Here is a 27,576-nt window from a genome sequence, read left to right as displayed (position 1 = left end):
TCCCAAATCTTACCTGTGTAGCAGAGAGCTTTCTTTTTTCTTTTATTTTGACAAAGTATTAAAAATAAATAAATAAGAATAAAAATGTGCACCCCACCCCCCGAGACCATTCCATTGTAACTATCCAACCTCCCAAAATTTCAACACCTCTTGCGATGGTTTTGACCCCTTTCCATTTTAGCAGAACAAATTCTACAGACACCTTCCATATCTCCTCAAAATAATTTCTCCTGCATATTCCCCATCTTACCTTAATCGCACATGTTAATTTATCAGGGAGCTTTCTGTCCACTGGGAGCTAAACTAATGAGTCACACACAGTTGGTTTTAATTTTAAACTTTTTATTAGACTAGGAAATATAATTTATTGCATAAAAATTAATTTGTTACAATAGGAATGCTAAACCTTATTTACAGTTCTTAGTTTACAGAATAAACAGACACGTGTTTTGAGGATGCTTCCGGACCCCTCCCCCCACCAAAAAAACCCCCACCTGGACGTATAAATATGAAAACAGAATGGAGAGCAAGAGAATGAAGGACACTCTTAAGGGGAGAAAGGAAACCGTGGTTTGCTTTCACCCAAACGATGGCATGGGCTGCCCATGTCACAAAGCTCAGTGTGACCACAGAGAGCACCTTAAGAGACAGCGGGGGAGGGAGAAAGACAGGCACAGCCCTCATTTGTGTGAGCAGAGGGTGCTTTCCAGGCAAAAGGGCTCCCTGCTTGGTCAACATACACTCTTCTGAACAAGAAGCAAAGAGAAAGAGGGTGAACTCTGCACACTTCCTGACGCTGCTCCCTATTGCACACCCATGGATCCCTAATCTGTTATATTGTACTGATCTCTCTCTGTCACCCACCCACACCAGATTTCTAAGTCTGAATTCTCTCTCTCTTACACACCTGAATGCACATATCTGTACACCCAGTATCCAATTCACACAAAAGCAGTGAGTAAAGACTAGAGCAGGTTGGCCTCTTAACAGATCACTCTCTCACCACCAGCTCCCTCAATTTATACGGCAGGCCCACCCATGAGACCATGTGAGGTGACTGCCTCAGGCGGTAAGACCCACAGGGGCAGCAGATCCTGATGTAGATCTTTATTCCTCCCCCTGTTCCTGATGTAGATCTTCATTCACTCCTTCTTCCCTGGCAAAGAGGGGGATAACTTTTTGTGGTTTGTCTCAGGTGCCAAAATGTCTTAGGCCAATATGAATTTACATCACTATGTGTACAAGTGAGTTTCATATATCTTCAACTTCTCCACCCACCCATCCCCCAGCCACACGATCGCATCGGCTTGCGGAAGATACACAGTACGCAGGAGCTAAGCACATTCACCCCAGATTTGCGTTAAAGGTCTTAAGGTACATTCAGACATATAGCGGAAGTGGCCTGCTCGCATGAACTGGTCTCTGGATTACTGAAGGGATATGCTCAGGCGACTGAGAAAATTGTGAATGGGCGGATACCTTCACAGATTCCATGTGGCCACGTGACCAAAGCAAAACAGGGACAACAACAGAACATGAGAAGCAATATTGGGTGGGGGGGTGGAGATGCACAGAGAGAGATGCACGCACTTTTAACACGCTCTGCTCCTGGAATCTAAAGGCAGGTAATTTTAAAACTGATCAGCCTATTTCTACAGAAAGTAGTAACGTTCACTTACTTAGCTAAACATTTCAAAGCCTAAGTGTCTAATTGTGTTTCCAGCCTGAACCTTTAACTTAATTGACTAAAAGCAATTCTTAAACAAATCACTCTGATGTACACCAAGAGATTAGGTTAAAGACTGGAGCCTTCTTTTTAAATTTCTCACAAACTCCTAATACAATCTCCCTTACAGCCTCATCTTTATAAGTGGAATGTGTAGATGAATTTATTCTATTCAATTTATCAGCAAGCAGTTCAGTCATATAATATATAATATTCCAGCTAGCTGAAAATGTTACAAAAAAACTTATTGTGCTCTCATCTGATGCCATGTTGAAGGAAAGCAATCCCTGCAGCTCTCCCCAAATACCTTGTGGTTAAATGATTACAGTATCTATTTTTGATTGAGGATTGATTTTCTTTGCTTTTACTGCCACACAGGAAACAGGCACTAATAACTTCGCTCTAAAAAAACACACACAAAAACCCCAGATGCAATTCTCAGAAAGTTCATCATTTGGTTCCAAAAATCTGGATATTTTTCCAGATTTGTATATTGCATATGAGATCCCTGACAACTATGAAGTGAGAAAGAAGAAAGTATGCCCTACCAATGGGTATATAAACTATACAGACGAGAGAGTTACGGACCCTGCATCAAGCAGGTCTAGTCCTTTAAAAATGTTTGTCAGGTACGGATAAAGATACCCAAGGTCTCCAAATCCATGGTCACTAGAAGCGCCATCAAAACCCGCAAATACTGACATGTTCTATCTTGTATAGATTGCACCATAAAGACCTGAGCTGCAACAGGAACGTTGCTTTGGTGTAAAAGAATTTGAAGAAGCGTATAGTTTGGACTAGGAGGTTCTGTGCACCTGAACCCTACAAATGACACAAATTCACAAAACATCCCAAAAGGTTAGAGAACAGGGCTGCAGAGCTAGCGAAAGTGACTTTTTGCCTGAGGAAGAGAATGAGTGAAGAAAAATTCACACCTTGAAAACAGGCCCTGTGTTTGCAGCGCTTCACAAAACACACACACACACACCACCCTCCCCCATGGATTTGCCTTCTGTGTAAATGTCCAGGCTCCAAGCAACAAAAATGTCTTCTTGAATTAAGAGTCCACGTTTAGCATTCTATTTGTTTTCTCACTGTAAGTGACCTCTAAACAATGGGGCTATATATTCTGGTTAAGCAGGCATTGCCTGCAAACTATTTGCAGTCTCTGGGTTCCTGTATGAAATGTTTACTGTCATTACGGGAACACGAGGCAGCAACTAGCTTTCGGCGCCTTCCTTGGGCACGTAGATAAAAAATTGCATCCTGAGAAACGACTGCAGTGATGGGGAAGCTGCGGCTTCCAGATGCTGTTTGGGCTCTCTGTGCCAAGATAGGCAAAGGTCAGGGACCATGAGAGTCCAGCCACATCTGGAGGGTCACAGCTTCCCCTTCCTTGAACTACTGGTTATCAAGCTGCCACATAAAGACATAACGTTCCAATCACGTTCCCGCTCCCTGAGTAGGTGTGCCATTCAGTTTTTTTTTGTTTGTCTTCAGCCCCTGTCTTTCCCCAAGAGCATGCTACCGTTTAAGGAGAATGAGGTAATTGCGAGGGTCTTCTGGTGCAAGACTTGCTATGTCGTGCCATGTCTTTAAAGTTATTGCCTACGAACGTGTCCTCGTGGGAAGGGAGAAGAGTTAGGAATGAAAGGATCAGCATGATGAGGCAGTACTGCTCTTGGTGCCATGCTACGCTTTATGGAAGAAGACAATCTTTTTAAGAGGTAGTGACTATAAGAAAAATACCCTGCAACTACACAGTGCTTGCAACAACCTGAAGAATAACGGATAACCAAAGGCCAATGCAAATAGAAATATATACATATATAAATATATACGAAAGTAAGGTAATACGGGTGCATTTGCATTAGAATTTTACTGCTGGAACTACCCTTATACTGCAAGGTTTGTATCCCTTAATCTCGGTTCTGTACCAAATCTAATTTTCTCATGGTGGAAAGATCTGGCAAAACAGAATAGGCAGCAATGGCAAAACAGAGACCTACATTCCTACTGCCAACTCAAAAATCTGCTCCCTATTAGTTGTAATTCATATCCAAGTACACTGCAGACATCTAGCAAACACTGCCAGCTGCTTTCTCCTGTGATAATGAGGGCTAGAAACCTCATTGAAAGGAAAGTATGAGGAACTACCTGAAAGTATGAGGAACTACCTGTGCGCAGCAGCTGCAAATCTTTAAAAATATTTCCTGCTAAGAGGAAATGAACTGCTGCTGCATTTCCACCTAAGATCTTGTTGCCATACATTTAACAAGGTTTTTTTTTAATCATTACGCCTGGTGGCTGAGTTTATTAATAACTTATTTCAATCTGGGGCTATTCAAACAATATCCTTTCCTCTTTTCATTAAGCTATCACATACAAGGGAGCCATTTGCATTGCTCACGAATACTCATTTAACATTTTTGTTGTTGTGTAATTTACTTCTCTTCTAATAGAACGCCTGCAATATAGAGAAAAAGGTAAGGCACTGCAAAGCATTACCGAAAGAAACAAAAATTATCACAACGCCACCCATTATTAGCTTTGAGTCCTTGTGGAATTCTGTAGCTAAACTGTCTGGAATGAGAGTCACCTATAACAAGCTCAGAGATTCTAAATCTCCATCCCTCCCTCACACACACACACACACACACACACACACACACACGGATGGGCTATCCACAAACATTATTCCAACATGATCATATGACACTGTGGCTTCTAATCTTCAAGCAAATGTTCCCTCCTTTGATCATGAGCTCTAGGAACAAAAGAGAAAAGTGAAGAACTTAAAACTCGAATGGCCTGGTGTGCATGTCACATCAAACCATAGTTAAAATAAACTATGGTTTAATGTAAATGAGTCAAAGTGTTCTCATGTTGCTGAAATTGCTGGCACTTTGCTCTGGCTGTACTGCCAGCAAGCCACCACTGTCTGGCTTGTCATATCATCCAAAGCTGGGACCACGGTTTGTTTTCCTCCTAGCAAATCACAGGCAGAAACCAAGATTTGTTCTTGGCGTACCTCTTGTGGCTTGTTTGGAGGCAAGCAAACCATTATCCTGGGTTCCTGTGTCAAAATTCAGACTGTGGCTTGTTTCTTGGCTGTGTGGTGGTAGCAGCAGCAGTGGTAGAACCAAGTGCTCACAATTTCAGCAGTGTAGGCTTGTTCACATTCAACTATGGCTGAATGTGGCATGCAAACCAGGTCTTTGAGATACTCCTGTGTAGCGGCTGAAACATTTTTCTCAGATTTTTTTTTTTTTAATGTCACTCGAAACACAGCTCAAAACAACTCAGGTGGGAAGTTTCTGCTCCTCCAGTTTGAACCGTCACCATTAACATTTCTTATTCCTCTCAAAGAACTACACATTAGGGGTATCTTTATTCAGTCCTGGATCCTGTCCTGGTCCTATCACTCAAAAACAGTGGGACTTTTGCTCATGCTTTCAAAAATTCAAAATGGATGTGATGCAGACACTTGCGGATAACTTTACCCATGAGTAGAAGCGGTAGCACACATTCATCTCACCTAGCAGGTGTCATCGGCTTGATGCCTATTCAGACACTGCAGGGAAGTTAGTACTACCTTAAACAGATACTATCTTTCCTATGAAGAAACCTGGAAATAAAGTGCCTCCTATTAGGAACAGGTCTCAGGATGAGGCTCAGAGCGCACAAGTTGTCTGCGGCATGTTCTGGGGCATATGAGAACAATGGCTGACATTCCCCAAGGAAGTGCCCGTGCGCACTAAGAGCTGTTTGACAGTGGAGCAGACTCCCTTGAAAGATGGTGGACTCTCCTTTCTTGGAGGTTATTAAGCAGAGATTGGATGGATATCCATCACGAATGCTTTAGTTGAGATTCCTGCACTGCAGGCTAGATAACCCTTGGGGTCCCAACTCTACGGTTCTATGATTCTATAATTTCATGACCTGGATATGGCATTATGTGGTGGAATCCCACCCAAAATTAGAGACAGATTGGACACACCCTTGATTGCTAAGCCTTCACCATCTCAGTTGGGATTTTTGAACTCCAGCTTCCTGGGCTGCATAGCATAGCAAGAGTCCTTCTCTCAACCCAACCCCCCCTTGGCCAAAAGTCATTCTGAGCACAAGAAAACCTTTTACACATTCCTCAAAGGAGCTATCTTGATTCTGGCCTGAGACTTGTTCCTGTACTAACTGGACTTTGTTCTACTGGAATGGCCCACACAAGGACAAGTAGGTTAAGCAAAGCAAGAGTGGCTCCAAACACAACTGAGACAAGACCAGGAGCAAATACCAGTAGATATTTGGTCAGGCATATCTGGGCACTTCACCAGATTCTGAGGTGGGCCGGAAAGAGTGTGAGGGGTTTGTACTGGTCTGTCAAGAAAGCTCCCCAAGAAATTTCTCTCAGCTTCTTTTCCAGAAACAGGTTCGTTCTCCTGTGAGTGAATTTTCAGACTTATTCCCATTCATTCTGCTATAGTCAGAGAAAGAGATGCAAGCAAAATGTTAAAGAGAAGAAAAAGTTTTCCCTTTAAGACACATATGAGGCTCAGCTCAAATCATCAATCCTACCTGATCAAATTTCATAGGTTACCACATAAATTGATATTGTTTAATTTTCACTAAAACATCATTGCGTTTTCTCTCTCCCTCTCCCTTTCTCCGAGTGTCATGATACTCTTGCTCTCACATACATGAAAGATTCTTATTGAATTTTTAAAAAGGATGCATCCAAAGATCTGGATAATAAATTACTTGCGTTTCCTAAGAAACTGTTTTCCTTTTTTTTCCTTTTCCATTTTTTAAATGTGTCTTAAAGCTGTTTGAAGCTTTTGACAGGAGTAAGCAGTCTTTTCTAGATTGTACTCGACTCTTCAAAGCATAAATTGCCAGCAAAGAAGAAATAAAGGGAGAACAAGGCAGGGAATGGGAAGAGGACAGGAAAAGAAAAACAAAACAAAACAACCCCAACCCAGATTCTTAGCAGCCCTCAGAAGCCACACGAGGCAGCAGAAGCTGAGGAGACCACAACTGCCACAGGCTGCGGTCACGGAGAGCAATGATACATTGCTTTTGTGCCCCGGTTCAAAGGCTTTGAGGAGGAGGAGGAAAGGAGTCTTTAACACTTGGATTGCTTGTAAACTGCGCAATATGGATCTCTAAGGCTGATTGTGATTTGAGGAGGGAGGAGTGCGAGAAGGGAGAAGGAACCCCATTCCAATCTCTTCAGAGTTACGCTACGGCTCTGCTTCTTCCTTGCAGCCCTTTCCCCATCAGTTCCCAAAAGGGCTGCTCCCGCCATTTTCTCTCCCTCTCTCACTCCACCTTCCACTCGGCCATTGCCAGAAGTCTTCTCGAGAGCTGCATCAGCAGTCCCCCTCTGTTGCCATGACAACCAGCATCTCGCTCTTGCCCATCTCTTCCAAGGCACTGGCCAGAGTATTAAGATCCCCATCATCTTGGTGCTGGGCTTCCCATAAGTCCAGGATGACTCCTGTTGGGCTGGCTTTGGTGGCAAAGAAATTCAGATACCTGTGCAGGAAAGAAAACAAATGGGAAAGAGAGGGAGAGAGATGGTTGGCGTCAGTGTTTTCCCATTAGATCTCTGTGATATCACGGGGCTCATAATAAAACTTATGGATGTATTCCCACACGTGAGATTACAGATCCCATGAGAGCACATAAGGCAGGGATGTTGGGATTCCCATTAGCTCCAGCCAGCATGGTCCATCAGCATCTAGAGAGCCACAGGTCCCCACAGGCCTTTAGTGATGACTGCGTATGACCAGTGGAAGGACGACGACACAAATTCAGAACAGGACTTGAGGGGGAAACAGAGATGAAGTGCCTGATTTTGGTGAAGCAGCTCATACCAAACCTAAAACATAACACGTAAACTCACACTTTTAAAAAGCTGTTTGGAGCAAGGTAGAGCACGGCATGATTGTCAGTCACCTAAGGACACTGGCCAGAACACTGCTGAAGGAGGGATATTATGTACTTCTTTCTGAGTGGATAGCTCAGTTGGTAGAGGATGAGACTCTTAGTCTCAGGGTTGTGGATTCAAGCCTCATGTTGGAGGGGAAAAAAATCCTGCACTGCAGGTTGTGATCCCTTCCAACTCTATGATCTGTGATTCTAAAATTAGGCACAACGCTTTTTTAAATAAAAAGAAAACCTTTAGAGATGCCTGGAATATACACGAGGAAACCAGGGGTCAGCAGGGTGGGGGAAAATTGATCTGCTACAAATTTTTACTGACACAGAGGAGCCCAGGGTTTCTGCTGACCTAGTTTCTTTGACCTTTTCTGGGATGGTACCCCAAGGGCCCCTGATATCTTTAAACCAAGGCCAATGACACTGACAAAGTCTCCGCAGGAAAGTCGCTCAGCAAATGAAGGCCGCTGCTTTAACAGAAAATGGATTCTCTAAGCTGCAGCAGTATGGAACTTACTGCTCACAGTGACCAGGGTGAAGCCAAGTGTCTTACCTAGGCTACATGGTATAGAAGCCCTTGGCTTGGCAGCGGCTTCCCAGCTCCTACATCTTATTCTGGGGAACCTCCAACTGGCACCCTTTTCACTGTTTTAATGAAATATACATCCATGACAATGTTTCAGCAACTGCTCAGAACACCAGCAGACACCAGTCATTCAGGGAACTGGCAAGGCACCCAACTGTTTGGGCACATAACAAGTTCTATTTTATTTTATTTCTGTTCTGAGCACCTGGATTGAATACAAATGAATGAATCAACCTAAGTGGCTTTCCTAAGAGAGTGGCTGGGCTCTGCCTTCCCAGCTAGAGACAGCAATGTTTCTGAATACTAGTTGCTGGAAACCACAGCAGGGGAGAGTTGCTTCTGTGCTTGCTGTTTTCTCTCAGGCATCTGGTTGGCCACTGTGAGAACAGGATGCTAGATGGGCCATTGGCCCGATCTAGCAGGCCCTTCTTATGTTCTTCTATCCTGCCTGCTGGAAAACTCTTCTATATTTTTAGTAAAAAGTAAAGGTACCCCTGACTGTTAGGTCCAGTCGCGGACGACTCTGGGGTTGCGTGCTCATTATAGGCCGAGGGAGCCGGCGTTTGTCCGCAGACAGCTTCCGGGTCATGTGGCCAGCATGACTAAGCCACTTCTGGTGAACCAGAGCAATGCACGGAAATGCTGTTTACCTTCCTGCCGGAGCGGTGCCTATTTATCTAGTTGCACTTTGACATGTTTTCGAACTGCTAGGTGGGCAGGAGCTGGGACTGAACAACAGGAGCTCACCCCATTGCGGGGATTCGAACCGCCGACCTTCTGATCGGCAAGCCTGCATCCCCTATATTTTTAGTAGGGCAGTAAAAATGTTCCCTTTCTTACAGATATTTGATACAGGGAGTGTTTGGCTGGTAGTTAATGTTTAATGTTATTTATTGTTTGTTGTTTTATGAGGTTTCCCCCCTCTCTTCTAGTGTATTGCACTATTCATTGTCTTGAGCAAGGATTTTGATCCAAGAGGCAGCCCACAGATACCAGAATAAAGAATTAAATAAGTGCAAACAAGTAGCTCCTTTGGCTCTTGTGTTTCCTGCAAGGATGGCTGATGGCAAAGCGCTGAAACAAAACCCACCGGTCCATGGAAAGTTTCTGAGCAAGGAGCCGCCAGTCATTTCCTCTGGAGTTGGGGGCATCAAGGCTGTTGCAGATTTTCTGTCGTATCGACAGAGGGATCTTGAAGGCATACGGCCCCAGCTGAGTCGTCGGGGCACTGCCAGGATAGGAACGCAAGGCATCAAAGGAGTTGGAGTTCTGGAAAACAAAAAAGGGCGTAGGCTCACTGGCATCTGTCAGATTTAGAGGCAATTTTTTTTTTTTTACTAATTAAGTAAATAAGTTATAAGCTGCCTTTTAGGGCCCAATTCCCCTCCCCAGTGTGTTGTAACAAAATTGTAAATATACAACATACAGATAATCATATTAAGACTACGTTGCACCCCTTTAAAACTGAGCAGTAGTAATTCACTTATCATGGAAAATCAGCAAAATGTGAATTGAAATAAAAAATACTTTAAAGATTTGTTCAGGGGGGCAGTGCTACCACTAAAAAGGCCCTGATCCTGATACAGAGGATATGAGCATGTGATAAAACTCCATCTGATATATCTGATTGATGGATAAAAGTTTACCATGGCCACTCTGTCACATGGTGGGTTTTGCTAGTAGCTAGTACATGAAAAATTAATAGGCTGGCTTATAAAAAAACAACTCAAAAAGTGATTTTTCTCCCTCTGAATCAGGTTTTGAGTGTTTTCACACACAATACTTAACGTAGCTCTTGCTTTAGATCGGTTGTAAGACAACCATAATTCTTACATTGGTGGGAATGCGCGTATTCTTTAATGCTCATATTCACATTACAAATGCCCCTCTCCTGATTTCTGAACAAAGCAACCAACTTCCAGTAAAATACCGGGAGAGAGTTGTAAAAGCAATTTGAGCTCCACGTTTAAAACCTGCCCTAATTTCACCTTTGTGGGTTTGTGTGTGTGTGTTTTAAAAAAACTTTGATGCAATTCACTTTTTTTGTTTATTTCAGTCCCATAACTTTGATAGGATTTCTGCATTTCTTTGCAAAAGCAAGGCACTCTGAGAAAGAGACAATCCGATAGGATGTACTGAAATGCATTAGGCAACCCAGTATGCATGGATGGTCAGAAACAGAAACAATGGGAAAGAGAAGGGCAAATATCCTGCCTTTAAAATATGTATCATTGACTTGCATAGAGGCATCACATTCTCCTGCTTCACTGAACCCAGAGAAAAATCACCCTTCGGATATCAACATGCATGCTTGAACAATAGCGGGTCTTGGAGAGTCAGAGCATGTAACCAGGACAGAAGAATTAGGTTGTTTGCAGACTGTTGTTATTTTGCGGCTGGGATTCAGTGGCAAAATCACACTGTGCAATTAAAATGGTCTCGGCAGTCTTGTGCTCTTGTACAAAACTGAACTTTCTGTAGTAAGGGAAGTGATGGGAAAATGCACTGGAAAATGGAATAACGACTGCTTGATGCAACACTGTATAACCTCCCTGCAAACAAATCAAAATGAATGTTCAATAAGCAGCCGATGCCATATGGCTTCCTCACAAGTGGAAGGAAGGTTGCATTTTCCTGGGTAGGGAACTTAAATGTGTGAGATAATAGGTTCTGCTCTACATATTCCTGCAGACTACAGTGCCACATCCATGTCAGGGAAAGGCACTAACAGGCAAGAAGGAATGTGGCCTTCTTTAGCAAGTTCTAGGAGTGAGCAATGGCTCACAATGTGTGTCAGGGAAGATTTTGCCAGTTAATTCTAGCCAATAGCTCAGAGAGGCCACTGGGATTCCTGTTAAATTTTATTCTGCTCCACTTGTCTTCTACCAACCAACCACACAGCCTGCTTGCTTCTGCAGCCTGGATCCCCTTAGCTCACCTCTCCAAGGGTAATGTGCAGCTGAAATATCTGCCCTTCTCCTTCCACTTGCCGGACACAAATCTTGCAGGTAAGTTCTGTGGAAGCTGGGCTGTGTCTCTCCAGAGTGAAGGTGCAGTGAAGTGCCCGCTGGCTGCCACTCCAGATGTGATAGAAGGGGATTTCCTGCAGCAAATAGTAATAATAATAATAACAATAACAGTAATTAATAATAATAATATGACATGTCAGCACACTGGAAATGTGCCAGTGGGTCACTGTGGCAATGGAACAAGTCTACACAACCAGAACAGGTCTGCATGCCTTTTGGTCCTTCAAGTGAAATGCAGCCCATCAGCCAGCTCCTCAACAAAGCACTGATGCATCAACAAACCAGTTCCAGGCTGGTGGGGAGAAAATGGATTAAGGCGCTCCTGGTGGGCTGTATTTGTTTGGCTTGATGGTTCTTAAGTTACAGCCTTCAAGCCTACTGCTTGTGGGTTTCATGGAAGCATGACTTTTGGTCCAGCACAGCAGGACTCTTCCTATTCTCTTAAGATGTTCAGGCCTGTTCTGGAAAGCATTGTCGCTTAGTTACAATGATGTGTGCGTGTTTATGCAAAGAGGTCTGGCTGAGATGTTTTTGTGTGTGTGTCACAAAGTCACAAAGTCTTTCTAAGGCACTATGGTCTATAGGTGCTATTCAGATCTTCTGTAGGACTCCTAAGCACAGTGCACCCAGGGATGGGCCCATATAGGGTCTTCCATTCGTAGGATAATTTGGGTCTCACACCTGCGTGAGTTGGGTACCACAGGAGACTGGAGAAATGAAAGGACGCCGAAACTTCCGGTGAAAATAATGAAATAAGGATGTGGGAGAGAACAGAGCAGTCACAAAGTCTTTCTAAGGTATATGAAATGTATCTTCCCGAAAAGCCAGTGACATAATTCTCTTGTGGTACCATTTCACCAAGGATAAATCTGCAGAAAATAAAAACTGGGGCTGGCCTTTCAATGAGTGTATGTGTGCATGCAATCTTGTTTTGATGGTGGATGAAATATTCTGGAAGAGAACAGTGATGAACAAAAGCAGTTTTGCTGCTGGTCCCATCGAGGCACTCCCTCTGTTGTTGGTATGCTGGCAACCCACCCACTCACCTGGTACTTAGCCAGGAGTTTGCTCCTCCAAAGTGAATGAGGGATATCATGGATGGAGAGGCGCAAGTTGTGATAGCTGTCCTTAAACAGCAGGGGCTTGGGTTCTTCCAACAGGTAGCCACCAAGAGTCCTTTCTAATTCAAGTACTTCCTGTGAGACAAGAGGGGAGGGGAGGAGAGGAAGGACAGATGTGAGGCCCAAGGACAAATGATGGCAATTTAACCAGTGAGCATCTCCTATGCTCCCAGATTGTCATATGCTGCCAGATGGGGCACTGATAAGTCTCTATTTTGCACAGCAGCTCCTGAAGCAGAATTGCTCCTGGTCAGACATTGTCTCTCTTCCTTTATCACATTTACCTTTACCACCATCACTGCGACCAGGGCTGCTGGTCATGGAGGGGGATAAAACCACAGGCACTTTAAGCTGCAATACTAAATAGCACAGGCAACTCATTCTGAAAGGAAGCTACTAGGCTCTCTGTGTTTTTCCTAGGCTGCTCAAGCACTGGATTCCCTGACACATATAGGTCACTATGACATCTTGGGGGAAAACAGCAACCCTCTACTACCTGAACCACCCTGACAATAAACATGACAATGTGAGAAGCAGAAACGCAGAGTTTTCTTCCCTATGATTCACTGGTCATATCCTAAATCAAAACCTCAAAAAGCTGATTTCTAGAGTCCTCTTCTGGCTCTTTCAGTGTATGAAGAGAAGCTAGACACCAACCATGACATCAAGGTTAAAAACACACAATGCAGCAAGATCGGAAACACCAGCTTGATCACTGGAACTAATCACTCTTGTAGGATGAGGGCAGATGGAGATTTATACTTCATTAAGAATGATGGGTCGCTTTCATTAGTCATGCAAAGCAGCTCTACTATTATTGATAGGCTTTGGAAATAACCTGAAAAATAGATATTTTTCAGATTGAGAGCAAGCAGGCAGTTTTCCAGTGGGTCTTTAATCCCTCATATTTTAACTCTGATTGCAAGACAAGCTTGCATATGAAAAATAATGGGTAAGCCTCTAAGGCCTGCACAATTTCTGACCCACTGTCAGAGCCAGGCAATGCCATGCCTGAACCCAGAGATGCTGTCCTGATGAGCAAGTGAAGGCCAAAGGCCCAGATCCTAGTACCTACACCGGACAGGCCAATCCACAGGCTTTGTACTGCCTGCCAATCATACTGGGGAGCGTGAGCATATTGCACACCCCTGTCTGGTTGTGTGAGTGAGGAGGGCTCTGAATGTGCACAGCATGCTAACAGCACAATTGCACAAAGGCTTCCTTGGAAGTAAGCCCCACTGTGTTCAGTGTCTAAGACTGCAGAGAGATAATTTGCCATAGCAGCAGTAGTAGGGGGTGGGGGGAAGCCCTTGCGTTATATCTTCAAAACAGGGCATAGAATAGTCTCCTTCAGACACCCTTTCTTTCCCTCCGGGGACCTCCATTTAAAGCAAGGAGGCTGGTCTCTGAGGAACGGGTTAAGGGAACCTATTACTGAAACCAAACTACAGGTCACTTTTCATTGCGTTGCATCAGGCAGTTTTGCTCTCCAGAGCAACTCTTTTCCAAGTTGCATCGCACGCTCCTTTGACTGCCAGCATGGCCATTTTGGGCAGCAGCAGTCCAAAGTAACAGCAAATGGGGAAGTCGGACAAGTAGTGCTGAACATGCAACTTCTGCGCACAGAGTTTTTCCTACCCTTTCTGAGGTATGGCCCCAGGCACAGTCCCAGAGCAGGAAAACAAAGAGGCTGACATTTCTGTTAGCTGACGTTTTATTCCTAGACACTTAAAAGGTGCAGATTCCAAAAAGGTAGGTCATGTTAGGTCTGGTTCCTCAATGCCCTAGTGATGACTTGAATGCAAGGATGATACTATAGTACCAAAGCAAAGAATTTTCACACCACCTCAAACGCAATGCTTCTGAGTGGAGACAGTTCACATGTTCAGCTGCATGTCCCCAAGTGTATAGTGAGCACAGAGAAATCAAATGAATAAGGCTTTAGTCTGCCGCAGCAAAGAATCCCGACAAAGAATTAAAGACGAGCACACTTTTATTATGAACTTACTTTCAGAACTGACTGTTGTTAGATCCTTGAAAAGACTAATGCCTATGACAGCTTTTTTTAAAGGTACCGTAGGATGTTCAGAGCAAATCTGGGCGTAAAATATAAAATAGGAAACTGCCGTATATGAATCAGACCACTGATTTAATCTAGCTCAGTACTGTATGCCCTGACTAACAGCAAATCTCTAGGGTTTCAGAGAGTGATCTCTCCAAGCTCTGCCTGGAGACATCTGGGACCTTCTGCTTGAAAAGCATGCACCTACCATTGAGCTACGGCCACTACCATCATTCCAGGGAATTTCAAGAAACAAGCGTGGTTCAGACGTGTATGTATATCACTTAATGGGTTGCAGATGGATGCCTTAACAGCCCTCAGTGAAAAATACTGCTCTCAAAGAGGTATGGAAGCCTGGTCTGCAATACTTATTTGGTGATGGCTATTTCACTTATGCAAGGCGCCACTTAACTGCATTTCTGTCATTGAGTGGTGCTTTCACCCTTAGACGTGCCAAAGGAGAAAAGTGCTTCTAGGAACCCTTTGTTGTTGACAACTCTGGAGCATACTAGAAACATGATGGGTGTAGCAAGAGCAATTGATGCTTAATTAGCCACAGGTCACCTTGTCTTTGCTGAAGCAAAGACTATAAAAAAAAATGGTGCTGATTGCATTGCTGCCTCTTGTCTGACCCTCAGTAGCCTATTCCTATGACTTCAGTTGGTTGTAATTGGTTTTAATTTCTGAAAATTAAATTGTTGTAATCCACCCTGGGACTGGCTGGTGAATGGCAGGTAGTAAATTTAGCAGAAGTAATAATAATAATTAATAATAATAATAATACAAAAAAGAAACACGATTTTTTTTTTTTAGTAAGTCTATGCCAAAGTCTCAGCTAAAGTGGAGTGATCACTGTGAATGTTAGGATGAGTGAATCAACATTCAGTGTCATAAAGGAAAACAGCTGGGGGATTTTCTTATTGAGGCCGTGGAGTGCAATCTAAAGAGTAGGGCTGGGGGAAGAAGTCAGATGCAGTTTGCATTCAAACCTATCAAATTCGCACCTCCCAAAATAATATGTGAACTGAAATGCAGGCTTTCTTCAAGATTTGCACTTAAACGAGTTCTGTGCTGCACTTCTCCAACCAAACAATGTTTACAAAAATGCACATGTTAAGAGAAAGCATGCATAAAAATGAAAATGTTAATGAAAATCGGCGTACAAAGATGCATTACATTAGGGGAAATGGCTTCCCAAAAAAAAGTGTATATAAAAATGTGCTTATAAGGAGAAATTCACAATGCTAGAGAAATGCGGAGAACAGAATTTAAGATCGGTAAAACTGATTTATTTATGAAATTTCTATGTTGCCCTTTGAGGATCACAGGGCAGTTTCCCATTCAAATAAATAAAACTGAAATGAGAAACTGAGAGAACTGAAATGGGCATATTTCATTTCAACCCTACAAGAATCCCGCCGAATTTGTAAGTTAGCTTCCAAATAGCTACTGGGATCAAGGAGACTGTTCAGAATGGAAAGTTTTCCCACCAGAAAAAAAACTTATTTGCCTGATGAATGGTTTAATTAAGTAGCCAGAACGGAGGAGGAGTGCAAGTCAAGTGCAAAGAAATTCCAGAGGGGCAAACTGAGCAATGTTACCTTCAGGGCATCTGGTGTGTCTTCCAGGCAGTATACTTTGACACTGTATTCCAGCGAAGTACAAAGGGTGGGGGCAAAGATGGCGAGCTGGAGTCTCTTGATGGCCGACCGGGAGTAGGACTCTCCCACGAGGACGTATGTCCCAAGCTGGTCCAGCAGAACATGGCAGCACTTAGGTTCCAACTGGCAGTAGCAGGGCGTGTTTAAAGTCTCTTCATCCAGAGTTACAACTTCCTAAAGGAGAAGAAAGGGGTGGGCAGAGCAAAAAACAGAAGTAAATTTCTTCCTGGTGCCTACTTCCATTGGCTGGGGCCAGTTGGTTAGCATGTCAGATTTTTATTGTCTGTATTCAATGTCCATTGCAACGTAACTCAGAAAAGCAAGAACTATCCAAGAGTAAGTTAAACAAAAAAATTCCAGAAATACAAGTTGTCAAAATTTTAAATAGTAAAGGTGCCCAAATCATTTATATAAAAAAGAAAGAAATCCCATTGGGCAGTCAACACTGTTTGGGGTCAAAAGCCAGGGACTTTCTTGCTGCTGGTGCACATGAACCAAGCTGAAATTATTATTCAATAGATTTCTCTCCCTGTTTACTAGCACCAGGGTTGAGGGTGCTCTGTTTAACAAGAAGAAAAACTACACTATGGTCACCTAAATTCTGAAATTCAAGAAAACTGAATCCTGCAGCTTGCATAAACTATGCCATTAAGCAAGATTGTTTATGGCTCTTTGTTTTTGCTTTTTTTTGCACAATCTGTTCTGCAACGTTATTATTTAACATTTTCTGAAATCATTTTGCCCAATTTATTCTGCTTTTGTCACTCATGGCAAAAGTGTTACATAGGGCACTAAAGTCGTGCTCTCTTGACGACTGGAAATCCATTGCTCATGTGAGTTCATCAGGCCCTTTCCCCACATTTTCAAGTATATTTTCACAACCATAAGGGTTAACATATATTTTTATTTTTTGTGTGAATGCTGTGATTCTAAGCTAGTTGAATTCTGTGGCTGGTACAACATTCCAGGCTGCAGCTTTTCAGCAGAACTGCCACCACATACGCACAACCCTGATTTATAATACTTCCAGGAGGGCGGCAATGCAAACCTGCAAGGTCTCACCTGCCTTGCATAAATCTGGTGCTGCACTGGCATATTTTAGCTTTTTATCAACTTTAAAAATGCTGCTATCCTGACTTTTCACTTCTGCATTGTAAACTTCCTAGATCTCATGATTCTAGCAATACGTGTTTAAAAGGGGTTTCTCTATCATGCAATTTTTTAAAGGGAAAGTTCATCATTTTGAGCAATGGGGTTTCTTATCAGCAGAGATTGATTGATTGATAGGAGATGTTACAGAGTTGAGTGGGGAGGGAGGGGTGGACGAGAAAAAACAACAACAGAAACCTATCTATCTCCTTACCTTAAAATGCTTTATAACTGATAAATAACCATACATTTTTAAGTAACTGGCTTGACCCACAGATAGCATGCGGTGCCTTCACCAATGGAACAGCTGATTCCGCTCCCAAATCATTATGATGTCTTACCTCCCAGTTTCCTTGGTGGGACTGGGTTTTCAGTTGCAGCATCCAGTCTGGGGAACTGACTTCTGCACAGTGGGGGACGGTGAGGATGACAGGGCGGCATAAGAGCAGCCCGGTGGGGCCACAGGTCACCATGGGGCTCAGCACCGTCTGCGTACCTTCGGATGGAAAGCTAGAGAGGGCAAGGAGAAGAAAGCTAAGTTGTCTCCAGTGACATGAAGGAAGTCAAAGAACTGGGCTGTGGCATCTGTTATCTGGGCCTCAGAGGAAATGGGATGGCTTGAATGAAATGGGGAATGGCTTGAATCTAACCTGACGAGAGCAATATTTGCTGAATAAAGCCCCTGAATGCAGTCTGGCTAAATATTAAATTAGTTAGAATTATCCACCTGCCTCAATCTCCCCTCCCTTTAACTTCAAGGGGGTTTTAAGCAACCGAATGGTGTCCTGGATTGCTGTCCTTGACTCATATAAAAAATAAATACTAGGAATATTTGGTGTTATATTGGAGGGACATAACCAGAAAACCAGGACTTATGGTTCACATGTGGTGGGGGTGTAATTATGTACTTTTTTTTTGGCAAAGGGTGTTTAAGGAGATAACAGAAATCACTCGGTTCAAGCTGACCAAAAGTCAATTTACAATGGGGTGGAAAGTTCACAGGCTATGAAGGACTTGCTCACAAATTTATTGGCAGCTGCGTGAGTTATGATAGCTAGGAAGTGGAAGGGGCAAGGTGAATATAAAATGGAAGAATGACATAAAGAAGTGTGGGATACAGCTATTAATGATAAATTAACATGTGCTATTAAGGTAAGATGGGGAATGTGCAGTAGAAATGATTTTGAGGAGATATGGAGGGTGTTTGTAGAATTTGTACTGTTAAAACGGAAAAGGGGTCAAACCACAGCAAGAGGTGTTGAAATTTTGGGAGGTTGGATAGTTACAATGGACTGGTCTCAGGGGTGGGGTGCACATTTTTATTCCTATTTATTTATTATTATTATTTTGTCAAAATAAAAAATAAAATAAAAAAGAAGAAATACTAATGGTAAGTTGAGTGCAGGCAGAGGAGAAAATTAAAGGCCTTGGGTAAGATCCAAAGTAATACGTCCAAGGTGGCTTTGGGTTGGATCCTGACTTACAGCAGAATCCTAACTGTGTTTACATTGCTCTCTATGAAATCGATGAAATACTTAAGTTGGTCATGACTATCATGACACAGTGACTTCAATCAGACGTTAAGTGCAATCAATGGAGTCTGGATGCAAGTTTGTAATGTTTCTTGAACGAAACACAGTTTGCTGAAATCAAGCGGACTAACGAAAGCAGATTGTGGAATGAATGGGAGTGGGGTGGGGAGTGGGGAACATCTTACACTGGGCACGCTCAAGCCTTTGACCATGCCTAAAGTAGCTCTCCTGGATAACCTCTGATAATGCAGGCCAGATTGAAAAACACAGCACGTTTTCTGCTTTACTTACAGGGTGTTTTCTGCTTTGTTGATCATCAGGTACATTTCGTAGAATTTCCCTTGAGGAATTGCTCCGTGTGGCACCAGGAGACTCACCCCTATGGACCAGAAAGGGGTGGTGGAGGAGAAGAGAATGAATAGAGGGTTTTACTAGATTTAAAAATGATACAACCCTCAGCTCTGCAGTACACCTTCCTTTCTCTCTGATCTCTCTTCCCCCAAGTCAGTATATTAGGCCGCAGGCACAGAGCTAATGAGAAGATGCAGTGGACTCACTCTGCATCACCAGCAACCCTCTGCAAAGCTCCCAAGCGAGCTCATCACCTGGTTTCTTATCCATTACCTTGAAAGCTGTGCCTAATTATTCCAAAAAGAAAAGATGGCATCTCTGGACATTGTTTTAGTAACTGTCAATACAGTGTATCACTTGACCTTCAGTGCCCGTTATCTGCTTCTGCCCAGACGATCCCTGGGGAAGGTGCCCTTCTCACCCACTCTGGTTTTATTTAGCACCAGAGCTAAACCAAGAAGCTGCTTCTAGCAGTGTGCATTATGCGTTCCTTTTCGCTCCCTCTGCAAGAAAACCCGTGGCGAAGGAAGAGATGAGCCATCACACAGCAGATGAGGCCCACAGTCAGGGATCTTCCCCTCATAATAATTTAAGATGATTGAAAATTCCCAACCATTGCTTCCTGGAAGAACATCTAAGTGAACAGGAAGCCTCATTCCTGAACGACTGCTTGAGGTCAATAATAGCCTGGATGGGGGTGAATAACTTGAAACTCAATATAGGCAAAGATGGAGATGCTTGTGGTATGTGGACTATTGATTGCAATAAATATCTCTGCTCTACATGGAATGACACAAACACCCCTACAGGAGCAGGTTCAGTGTTTAGAGGAGACTAATGGATCTGGGCCTCTTTCTGGAATTCTAGGTGATGGCAATGCTTTTTACCAGTTGTGTCCCTTTCTAAAGTGCCTGGCATGAACAAGTGGAGAGGCGGCAGAGTGTGGTGCTCTAGGACAGATTAATATCCCTTGAAAGTTCTCCAATCACCAGTGAGGGGGAGAAACCTGGAAGAGATGGTCACAACTAGCGAGTACATAGGAGCTCAGCTGGGTTCCGAGACCTCCCTGGAGCAAGGTGTCAGCTCAGAGCTGTCCAAGGTGCTGCAACCCCAGCTTGACCTACTACAGACTATGTTTAGGTCAGCCTGCCCATAACCTCTTGGTTCAATAGACTCTGAGATAAAGTCAGGACAGTAGAAATTTCCCTTCTTGCTGACATTTACCTGTGCCAGGGATGGTGAGCCTTCCTCCCAGGCAGCCGAACGTCCCAGTGGCGCTGTTCCCAGGCTCCCGAGGCAGAGTCAAGAGCTGCTGAGAGCCCATGGTCTTGTTCCTTAGGTTCATGAAGTGATTATCCCTGAGGTTCTCCCCTGGGAAGGTGCCTGAGGGCATGACTCCCAGCAGGTCTGTCCCCTCATGCATCCCTGGCGAGGATGATGTTGTGGAGGAATTGTACACTTTGATCTTAAGGTTAGGGAGCGGGTCAAGCAAGGGAGAGTTGGTCATGGGGATCTTGTCAGAGGAATCTTGCAAGGCATACATGGGGCCGCGGTACACGCCAGCATTGGCTGTCAGGTCGGGCTGCATTGAAGGGTGCAGCAATTGGGGGGTGTCTGCAAAAGAGAAGGTTGAAAATGCTTAATGAAGGAAATAGACACAGACAGCACGGCTACTCCTTGAAAGCTTGCCTGAATGGTTAAAAACAAACATACACCAGAAAACATGCAGGGAGATTTTATTCCAAAGCGTGGGCCTCAACTTGCAATCTGAATGGCTTACAGTTCTACCACCTCCTCCTGTTGGATAATGTGTCAGATTTTGACAAATGTCTGCAGGCTAACTGATGTAGCTTTCTTCTGAATTTAAGCCACTTTCTTGTATTTATTTATTTGAAACTTCTACAGTTTATTTCACACTTTCCATCTTGTTTAGTCTCACAAATGATTTAGTTAATTGAGAAAAAAGAAAGCACCCAGAGAGTTCCAGGCTAGCCTGGATTTGAACCCAGATTGCCCTGGACCAAGTCCACCTCTTTCTCCACAATGGGTTCTAGCGGCCTTCAGTTCAAATGCTTGGTTGTATCTGTTTTCTCCTTTTGCCTTGTGAGGTTCAAGGATGTACGAAAATGGATGTGAACCTTGTGAGTAATCTGGGGTCTTACCATGTCTGGAGGTCTTGAAATTGACTGGGTGGAAGCCTCCTGTCAGAGCAGCGGAAGAGTCTGTTATGTCAGTGTCAAAGTCCCGGCAGCTACGCCTGTACACAACCACCCCGACAGCCATCAGGATAACAATGAACACAAAGATGGCAACCACAACACCAGCGTACAAGGCCACATCACCGGTAGCCTCCAGCACTAGAGAGAAGAGAGAGAAAGATTAAACAGAAATTGAAAAAAGAATGGTCACTTTCTGCTTGCCTCTTTCTTTATTTAAATGATGTTAGGATGCCTTTCAGTAATATTATCATGATGGCACGACTCTTCCATTTGGAATTGAAAACCAAAACATTGTACCACATTTCCGCCAATATTCTGATTCCTCCCCCCTCTGTCTCAGGATTTTTGGAAATGCAAGGAGGAAACAATAGAAAGTCCAGCTGAAGAGAACTTAGAAACAAAAGACAGAGATTGCCTTAATATCTGAAGCACTCTGGCCCTCAGGTTTTCCTTCAGTGAGACTAGTTAGGAAATGTTTGCTCAGGCAAGTCTTTGCTTTGAGGGACTTTGCATGCGACTGCCACTCAGGAATGTTATCTGTTAGTAGCATGTTCCCTACTGTCATTCTTTACAGCAAGGGTTGGACACACACACAAACCACCAAATGCCTTTCTCTTTAGCTTACGGAGATCCAAGCTGGAAGCTTGACTGATTTGTAAATGGAATACAACACTGGGACAAAAGTTATGATGACATCATAGAATTGTAAGGTTGGAAGGGACCCTGAGGGTCATCTAGCCCAACCTCCTGCAATGTAGGAAACTTTTGCCCAATGTGGGGCTCGAACCCACGGCACTGAGATTACGAGCCTCATGCTCTACCAACTGAGCTATACCAGCTACAATAACCACAAGTCCTTTTTTTTCTTTTTGAATTGCTGTGTTGGGCAAGTGGTGGGAAAATTGGGCTCCCTCCCAGACAAAGGCAAGCTTATTTTGGTGGTCTGGAGAGCAGAAGATAGGCAGAAGCCAGAAGGAAAGAAAGGTTAACAGCAAAGAGGGAATGGCAGGAAGCAAGAGCCATGGGCTTGCAAAGCTATAATCTGCTGTTCAGGAAAGAAATTTAGAGAAATTTATGGTATCCAGAGTCAGGAGCCAATGAGGAGAATAATTTTTATTGCATTACTCCTTAGACCATACTAGCACAAAGCAAAACAGGAGCCCCTGAATTAGGATGGGGCAATGGGGTGTGTGCAATAAGGTCTATGGATCTTTGACTCAGTGATAAGGGAAATGATCACCAGCCAAAAGGCTGCTGTTTCAAGATCAGCAAGCCATAATAATAATAATAATAATAATAATAATAATAATAATAATAATAATAATAATAATTTTTATTTATACCCCGCCCTCCCCAGCCAAGGCCAGGCTCAGGGAGGCTATATTAATGCAATATTCTTAATGTACACCTGCCTATGCTTTAAATGACCTAGTCAGAAAACCTTGGACAACCTTGGCACAGTCGCGGACCCCTAATTAACATTGCCTCTGGAGCTATCTATTTATACATGACGCGTGCTGTGACTCCTTGGTCTCCCTTGGTGCGCAGAAAAGAGGACCGTGATAAAAGTCATCTACCTTGAACTTTTATAAATGTGCACACGCCTGAGGAAAAAACACCAACACTGCCGCTCTATGAGACTGGATGCACAGAGATGATCAACAGTCCATGAACCGAGTCAATCTCTCCTGTAGGTTTGTTTTGGTAGCAAACAGGTCCTAGATTGCTCTGGACAACAAGGGACCATCAGCTCCTGAGTGGCTGAGCTCGCAAATGATGTTGCTGCTTAGTGCTTTCCCCCTGCCCCCAAACTCTACTAACTATGTTGAGTTTCATCTTTAAGATCTCCTTGGCTTTATAAAGTTTATTTACGTCAAAAATGCTGGGCCTTGGATTCAACACTTCCAAAGTTCTGCAGATCAATTTGTTCAAACATGCCCAGGAAGACCTTTTTTTTTTGGCGGGGGGGGGGGGGGGGTTGGCCACATAAGACTATAGAAATAACTGAAGCCTCATCCCATCACTGCCTCCAAAAGAAATGCTGTATGGATTTGCTAATAAAAGAGCATGACTTTTTTTCTTTAACATGCAATGTTTAGCTTATTTTTTTTAAGTTGCTGCTTTGTTAAAAGTGTTTTATAGATTGTAATTGTTTCACTAATGCTTTGTTAATTATTCTGTATGATTCATCTTGTATTTCTGATGTTCTATTCTGTTCTATCATGTTACTGATTATAAGCCGCTTTGGGATTCATTTGAATGGAAAGAGCCATAGAAATATATCCAATCCCATCGAGAATTACTCCAGATATGCCAAGAGACTGGCATGTACAATCTCCTCCCTCCACCCCTGTTTTTGATTTAACTGTTTCCCTCTTCTCCCAGCTCCCCCCATTACCATGCCCTGTTGTCACAGGTTCCTTCTTTCTGAAGGGGACTATGTGGAACTGAATCAAGGTGTTTTCCCCCTCTTCAAATATTCTTTATTGGTTTTTCAATTTCATACTCCACATACACATATTGTATTACATTTTACATTTATACTTGCTCTTAAGGTGTTGTTGTTGATTTTTTTTAAAAAAATTGTAATTATATCTGGACTATGGTCAGGGGTCCCTTTACCTTTACATGTACGATTGTGTGTGATCCCCTGGGAATTTCTTTCCTGAGGGTACTACCAGAAAAGGCACAAGGAAGAAATAATGGGGAATTTACAGGCTTTGAAGTATCCAATCAGTGCCATTTCCCAATCTATAGGGATTGCTAGAGTAGACAGAGAAATGTTCCATGCCAAGCTTCCATCATTGCTTGCTACAGAAGTAATTTCCCTCCCTCTGACTAGAAGGTGAAATACAACAGCAAGGAATACTGCTAAAATAGTTCGGGGCTTGGGAGGGTTGACTCCCATGCTAATGTTATTTATTAAGGTGTCACCATCAATATGCATGGCACTTCAGAGCAGGAGCAACAGGGAGCCTCAGGGAGCTTGCAGCCTCAAGTTTGACAATGGAAATAAAACAGAAGGGAGGCAACAGGCAAGGGATTTGCGTGACCAAGGCATGGAGGCTAAGGTGTTGAGATGCATAGGCTTTGCAAGAATAGTTTTGAAATATCTTTAGAATTAAAGGGGGGTGGCGGGGTAGGGTAGGGCATTCTGGGAGGTCATTGTGGGCATAAGGAGAAGCAAGGGAGACTGAGCAAAGGTCCTTGAAAACAGCAACAGGATTTTTAGGTGGCAGAGAACGGCAGAATTGGAAGAGTAGCAATTACTCTGCCACCTTTATCCTCCCTTTATTTGATTTTCAGTCTGCATTACAGAAGATAAGCTATCACTGATGAAGCTAATAAATATTCTGCACTGGATGCTACTCATGCAGAAACAGCTCTGCCTCCTATGCTCCAGGTTCACAGACGTTATCACGTTTTATTGCCACGCAGTGTAGCAACTGATGGCACACTGCCGCAAGGAAAGGGGAGGGATGCGCAACAAGGACACCCCCATCTCTGGCAAAATGAAAACAAAAACAAAACAAAATAACGTCACCACTATAGCCCTATGTCAAGGAGTTACAGAAACGTCAACAAGTTACTTGAGGGTGAGAGAGAAAGAAAGCTGGGAGGGGAAGAACAATGCTTGCACTGAGCAAAAAACGAAAGCAAGGCGTTTCTCTTTCTCGCTCTTGTAGATGGATGAACTATAGCTTTAATTTCCATTGAAACTTTACACTGAATTTAGTAAAGGGAATAACAGGTGTTGGTGGAGTATAGTTTTTGATTTTATACAAAGAACTTTTATACAGAGAACTGATATTTTCATCATCTTCATCATCACCATTATTAATTCATTCCCATGACCCAAAATATTGTGTGTGTATGTGATATCCTAAGGTATACTGGGAGAGCTGTAATAATAGGTCAAGGCAAAACTGAGCAAAACAAAAATAAGAATGGCCTAATATTTATTTTTTTACAGTGGCACGTGGCTGTCAGCCATCCCAGTGCGTTTGCCGCTGCTATCCACAACACTAGAAGCAGGTTTGTTTTACTGGGAGCAATTGGGTAGAAAATGGCCAGCACGTTTTCCATTATATCTCTGTAAACAAAAAGGCTAGAGAGCTTTCTTTAAAAATAGAAAAAAAAGCAAGCAAGCTGAAATGTTCAGGGAAGGAGTCCAGAACATCACATGCATCTCCTTCCTTCTGGAGGCTACAAAGCTTTATTATTTAAACCAGCACTGAACTAAAAACCACCACAGTATCTTTCCTACTGAATTGGAAATAAACCTGGTTTGATTCTAGTTTCTAAAACAAACCCAGTTTGCTTTTCAGGGTCCACCAGGCCTAACAATGTCTACATTCCCCCTCCCACTGGCTTCAGCTCCCTTGAGGCTGTTAGAGTCACACAGAGATGGTCCTCCAGGAATGTTTTAATACTGAGGTACGGCAAATGTTCATGTACAGCAGACAAACCTGAACCAAACCAAAAGCTTAAATGTACAACAAATGAAAGAAAATGGCTATGAAATGGAGACTTACGGTGACTTTTGGGCTCGCTTACAAATCTTTTATCTGTCGGGGAAAACAAAGTTCAAAAACAAAGGTTGAAAAATGAGAATGGCGACAATGAAGATGGTAACAAAAGAAAACAAAGGGCAGTTTAGCAGCTCTGGCAAACTGAGGACTTAAGGGTATGGTGAAAACGTAAGCACAATGGAACAATTTGTACTGAAGTTACATGCAAGACTAAGCTACGTAAACTGCAGTTGGAAGGGAGGAGGAGGAGGCTGGCATATTCACTCCATAAGCAGCACCTTTCAAATATCTGCACTGCTGTATCTGCCCACAGTATCAGGAGAGTGCCTGTGAAATGTAAAACCAACATCATGGTCTGGGATACTGTGCTAACATGCCTAAGAGCAGAGCAAGAGTCCATCTGGTCCAGCGGTCTGTTTCTTAGGATGGCTAGCCAGCTGCCTCTAGCAAGCCCGCAAGCAGGGCATAATGGTGATAGCTGTCTCTTGTGGTTGCTCCCCCCACCACTGGTATTCATTGCCATACTTCCCATGACCATGGAAGCCCCCCACAGCTATGTGGCCAGTTGGTACGAACCACCCAAGTGCACTACTATTGGTTCTTCACAACATGTGACCCACCAGTGGTGGGGGAGCCATGCTGGTCTGTTGCAGTGAAACCCAACAGTGTTGTAGGACGTTAAGGACGAGCACATATATTACGGCGTAAGCCTTGAATGGTGCACTCCAGAGGTCAATGGACTCCAACTCCCATCAGCTCCAACTCCTGACAGCGCCTACTGCCAGGAATTATGGGAGTTGTAATCCACCAACACCTGAAAAGCACCATGTTGACTGGCAGAAGCTTTCATGGGCCTGTGTCCACATCATCAGATGAATGAAGTACAGTGCTTTTTTCTTTTTTCTTTTTTAAAAAAATGATTAGGGGATACTCTCATTTTCCTACTATTGAAACACTGTCCCTCAATGATGTCAAACTTAGAGTCACAAAATGTTTAGGGGTATACGTACCCCTGCGTCCCCCCAGAAAAAAAGCACTGATGAAGTATATGGTGATCCCAAAGTGGCAGGGACACATATATGGTTGGGATGGTGGAGGAGGAGGAAGAGAGGAATCAGGGAGACAAAATGCTAAAGAAGAACAGACTAATTCCAATTCATCTTAAAGTTCTTCAAACTTGCTACATGTTGAAAGTTCCCACACACTGGAAAGGTACTGATGCTTGTTGGGCAATGGGGAGGTGCACAGAGCACAGTGTTCCTTGCCTCTGGTGTGTTGCTGCTTGGTTTTCTTCTCGGTACCATTTGCCTGTTTAAGTGTTAACAGCCAGCAGCAGGCTGCCATGGTGCGCAGTTTGACTGTGCCTGCAAACTGCACCCGACCTCGGCTGTCATGATGCCTTAATTTTCCCCAGCAGTGAGCTTCTCCAGAGCCAGCAGCTACTGGAGGGAGGGGGAGATGCTTTTTCCCTTTTTCAAAAAATAAATTGCGTCTCTGTACAGGACTCCCCCTCATCTCTGCTATCTGCCAACATGGATCAATCCAGTGATTCCATTTAAGATGACACACATACATTCTCATGCAGCAGCGGCATGAGGTTAGAATTATAGCATTGGGGGGGGGGGTGAGCAGATTGCGGTGGGAGGACAGAATTCAGGCAGCAATATA

At 43.5% G+C, this 27,576-nt stretch overlaps 1 protein-coding gene and 1 non-coding gene across 3 annotated transcripts in view; both read right to left on the bottom strand.

Moving 5' to 3' along the window:
- Positions 1–325: 325 nt before the first annotated feature.
- Positions 326–27,576, bottom strand: part of UNC5B (unc-5 netrin receptor B) — a 162,416-nt gene continuing 135,165 nt past the window's right edge. Inside the window, exons 8-17 of one of the 2 annotated variants that reach the window (XM_028729547.2) lie at positions 25,912–25,944; positions 21,320–21,514; positions 20,382–20,771; positions 19,098–19,185; positions 17,616–17,784; positions 16,066–16,299; positions 12,328–12,477; positions 11,191–11,355; positions 9,343–9,521; positions 326–7,261 (exon numbers count right to left, since the gene is read on the bottom strand). In XM_028729547.2, coding sequence (XP_028585380.2) covers positions 7,096–7,261; positions 9,343–9,521; positions 11,191–11,355; positions 12,328–12,477; positions 16,066–16,299; positions 17,616–17,784; positions 19,098–19,185; positions 20,382–20,771; positions 21,320–21,514; positions 25,912–25,944 — 1,769 coding nt within the window. In that variant the 3' untranslated portion in view covers positions 326–7,095. The remainder of the gene's footprint in view (positions 7,262–9,342; positions 9,522–11,190; positions 11,356–12,327; positions 12,478–16,065; positions 16,300–17,615; positions 17,785–19,097; positions 19,186–20,381; positions 20,772–21,319; positions 21,515–25,911; positions 25,945–27,576) is intronic. The other variant, XM_028729548.2, reaches the window with a different exon arrangement.
- TRNAT-CGU (transfer RNA threonine (anticodon CGU)) lies at positions 22,143–22,215 on the bottom strand. Its single transcript has one exon. It is a non-coding gene; the product is annotated as a tRNA-Thr (tRNA).

The sequence above is a fragment of the Podarcis muralis genome, chromosome 6 (genome assembly GCF_964188315.1).
Source record: "Podarcis muralis chromosome 6, rPodMur119.hap1.1, whole genome shotgun sequence".
NCBI classification, from domain to species: Eukaryota; Metazoa; Chordata; class Lepidosauria; order Squamata; family Lacertidae; genus Podarcis; species Podarcis muralis.
Note: the sequence above shows the minus strand (reverse complement) of the source record. Positions and strands in the feature narration are given on the sequence as shown.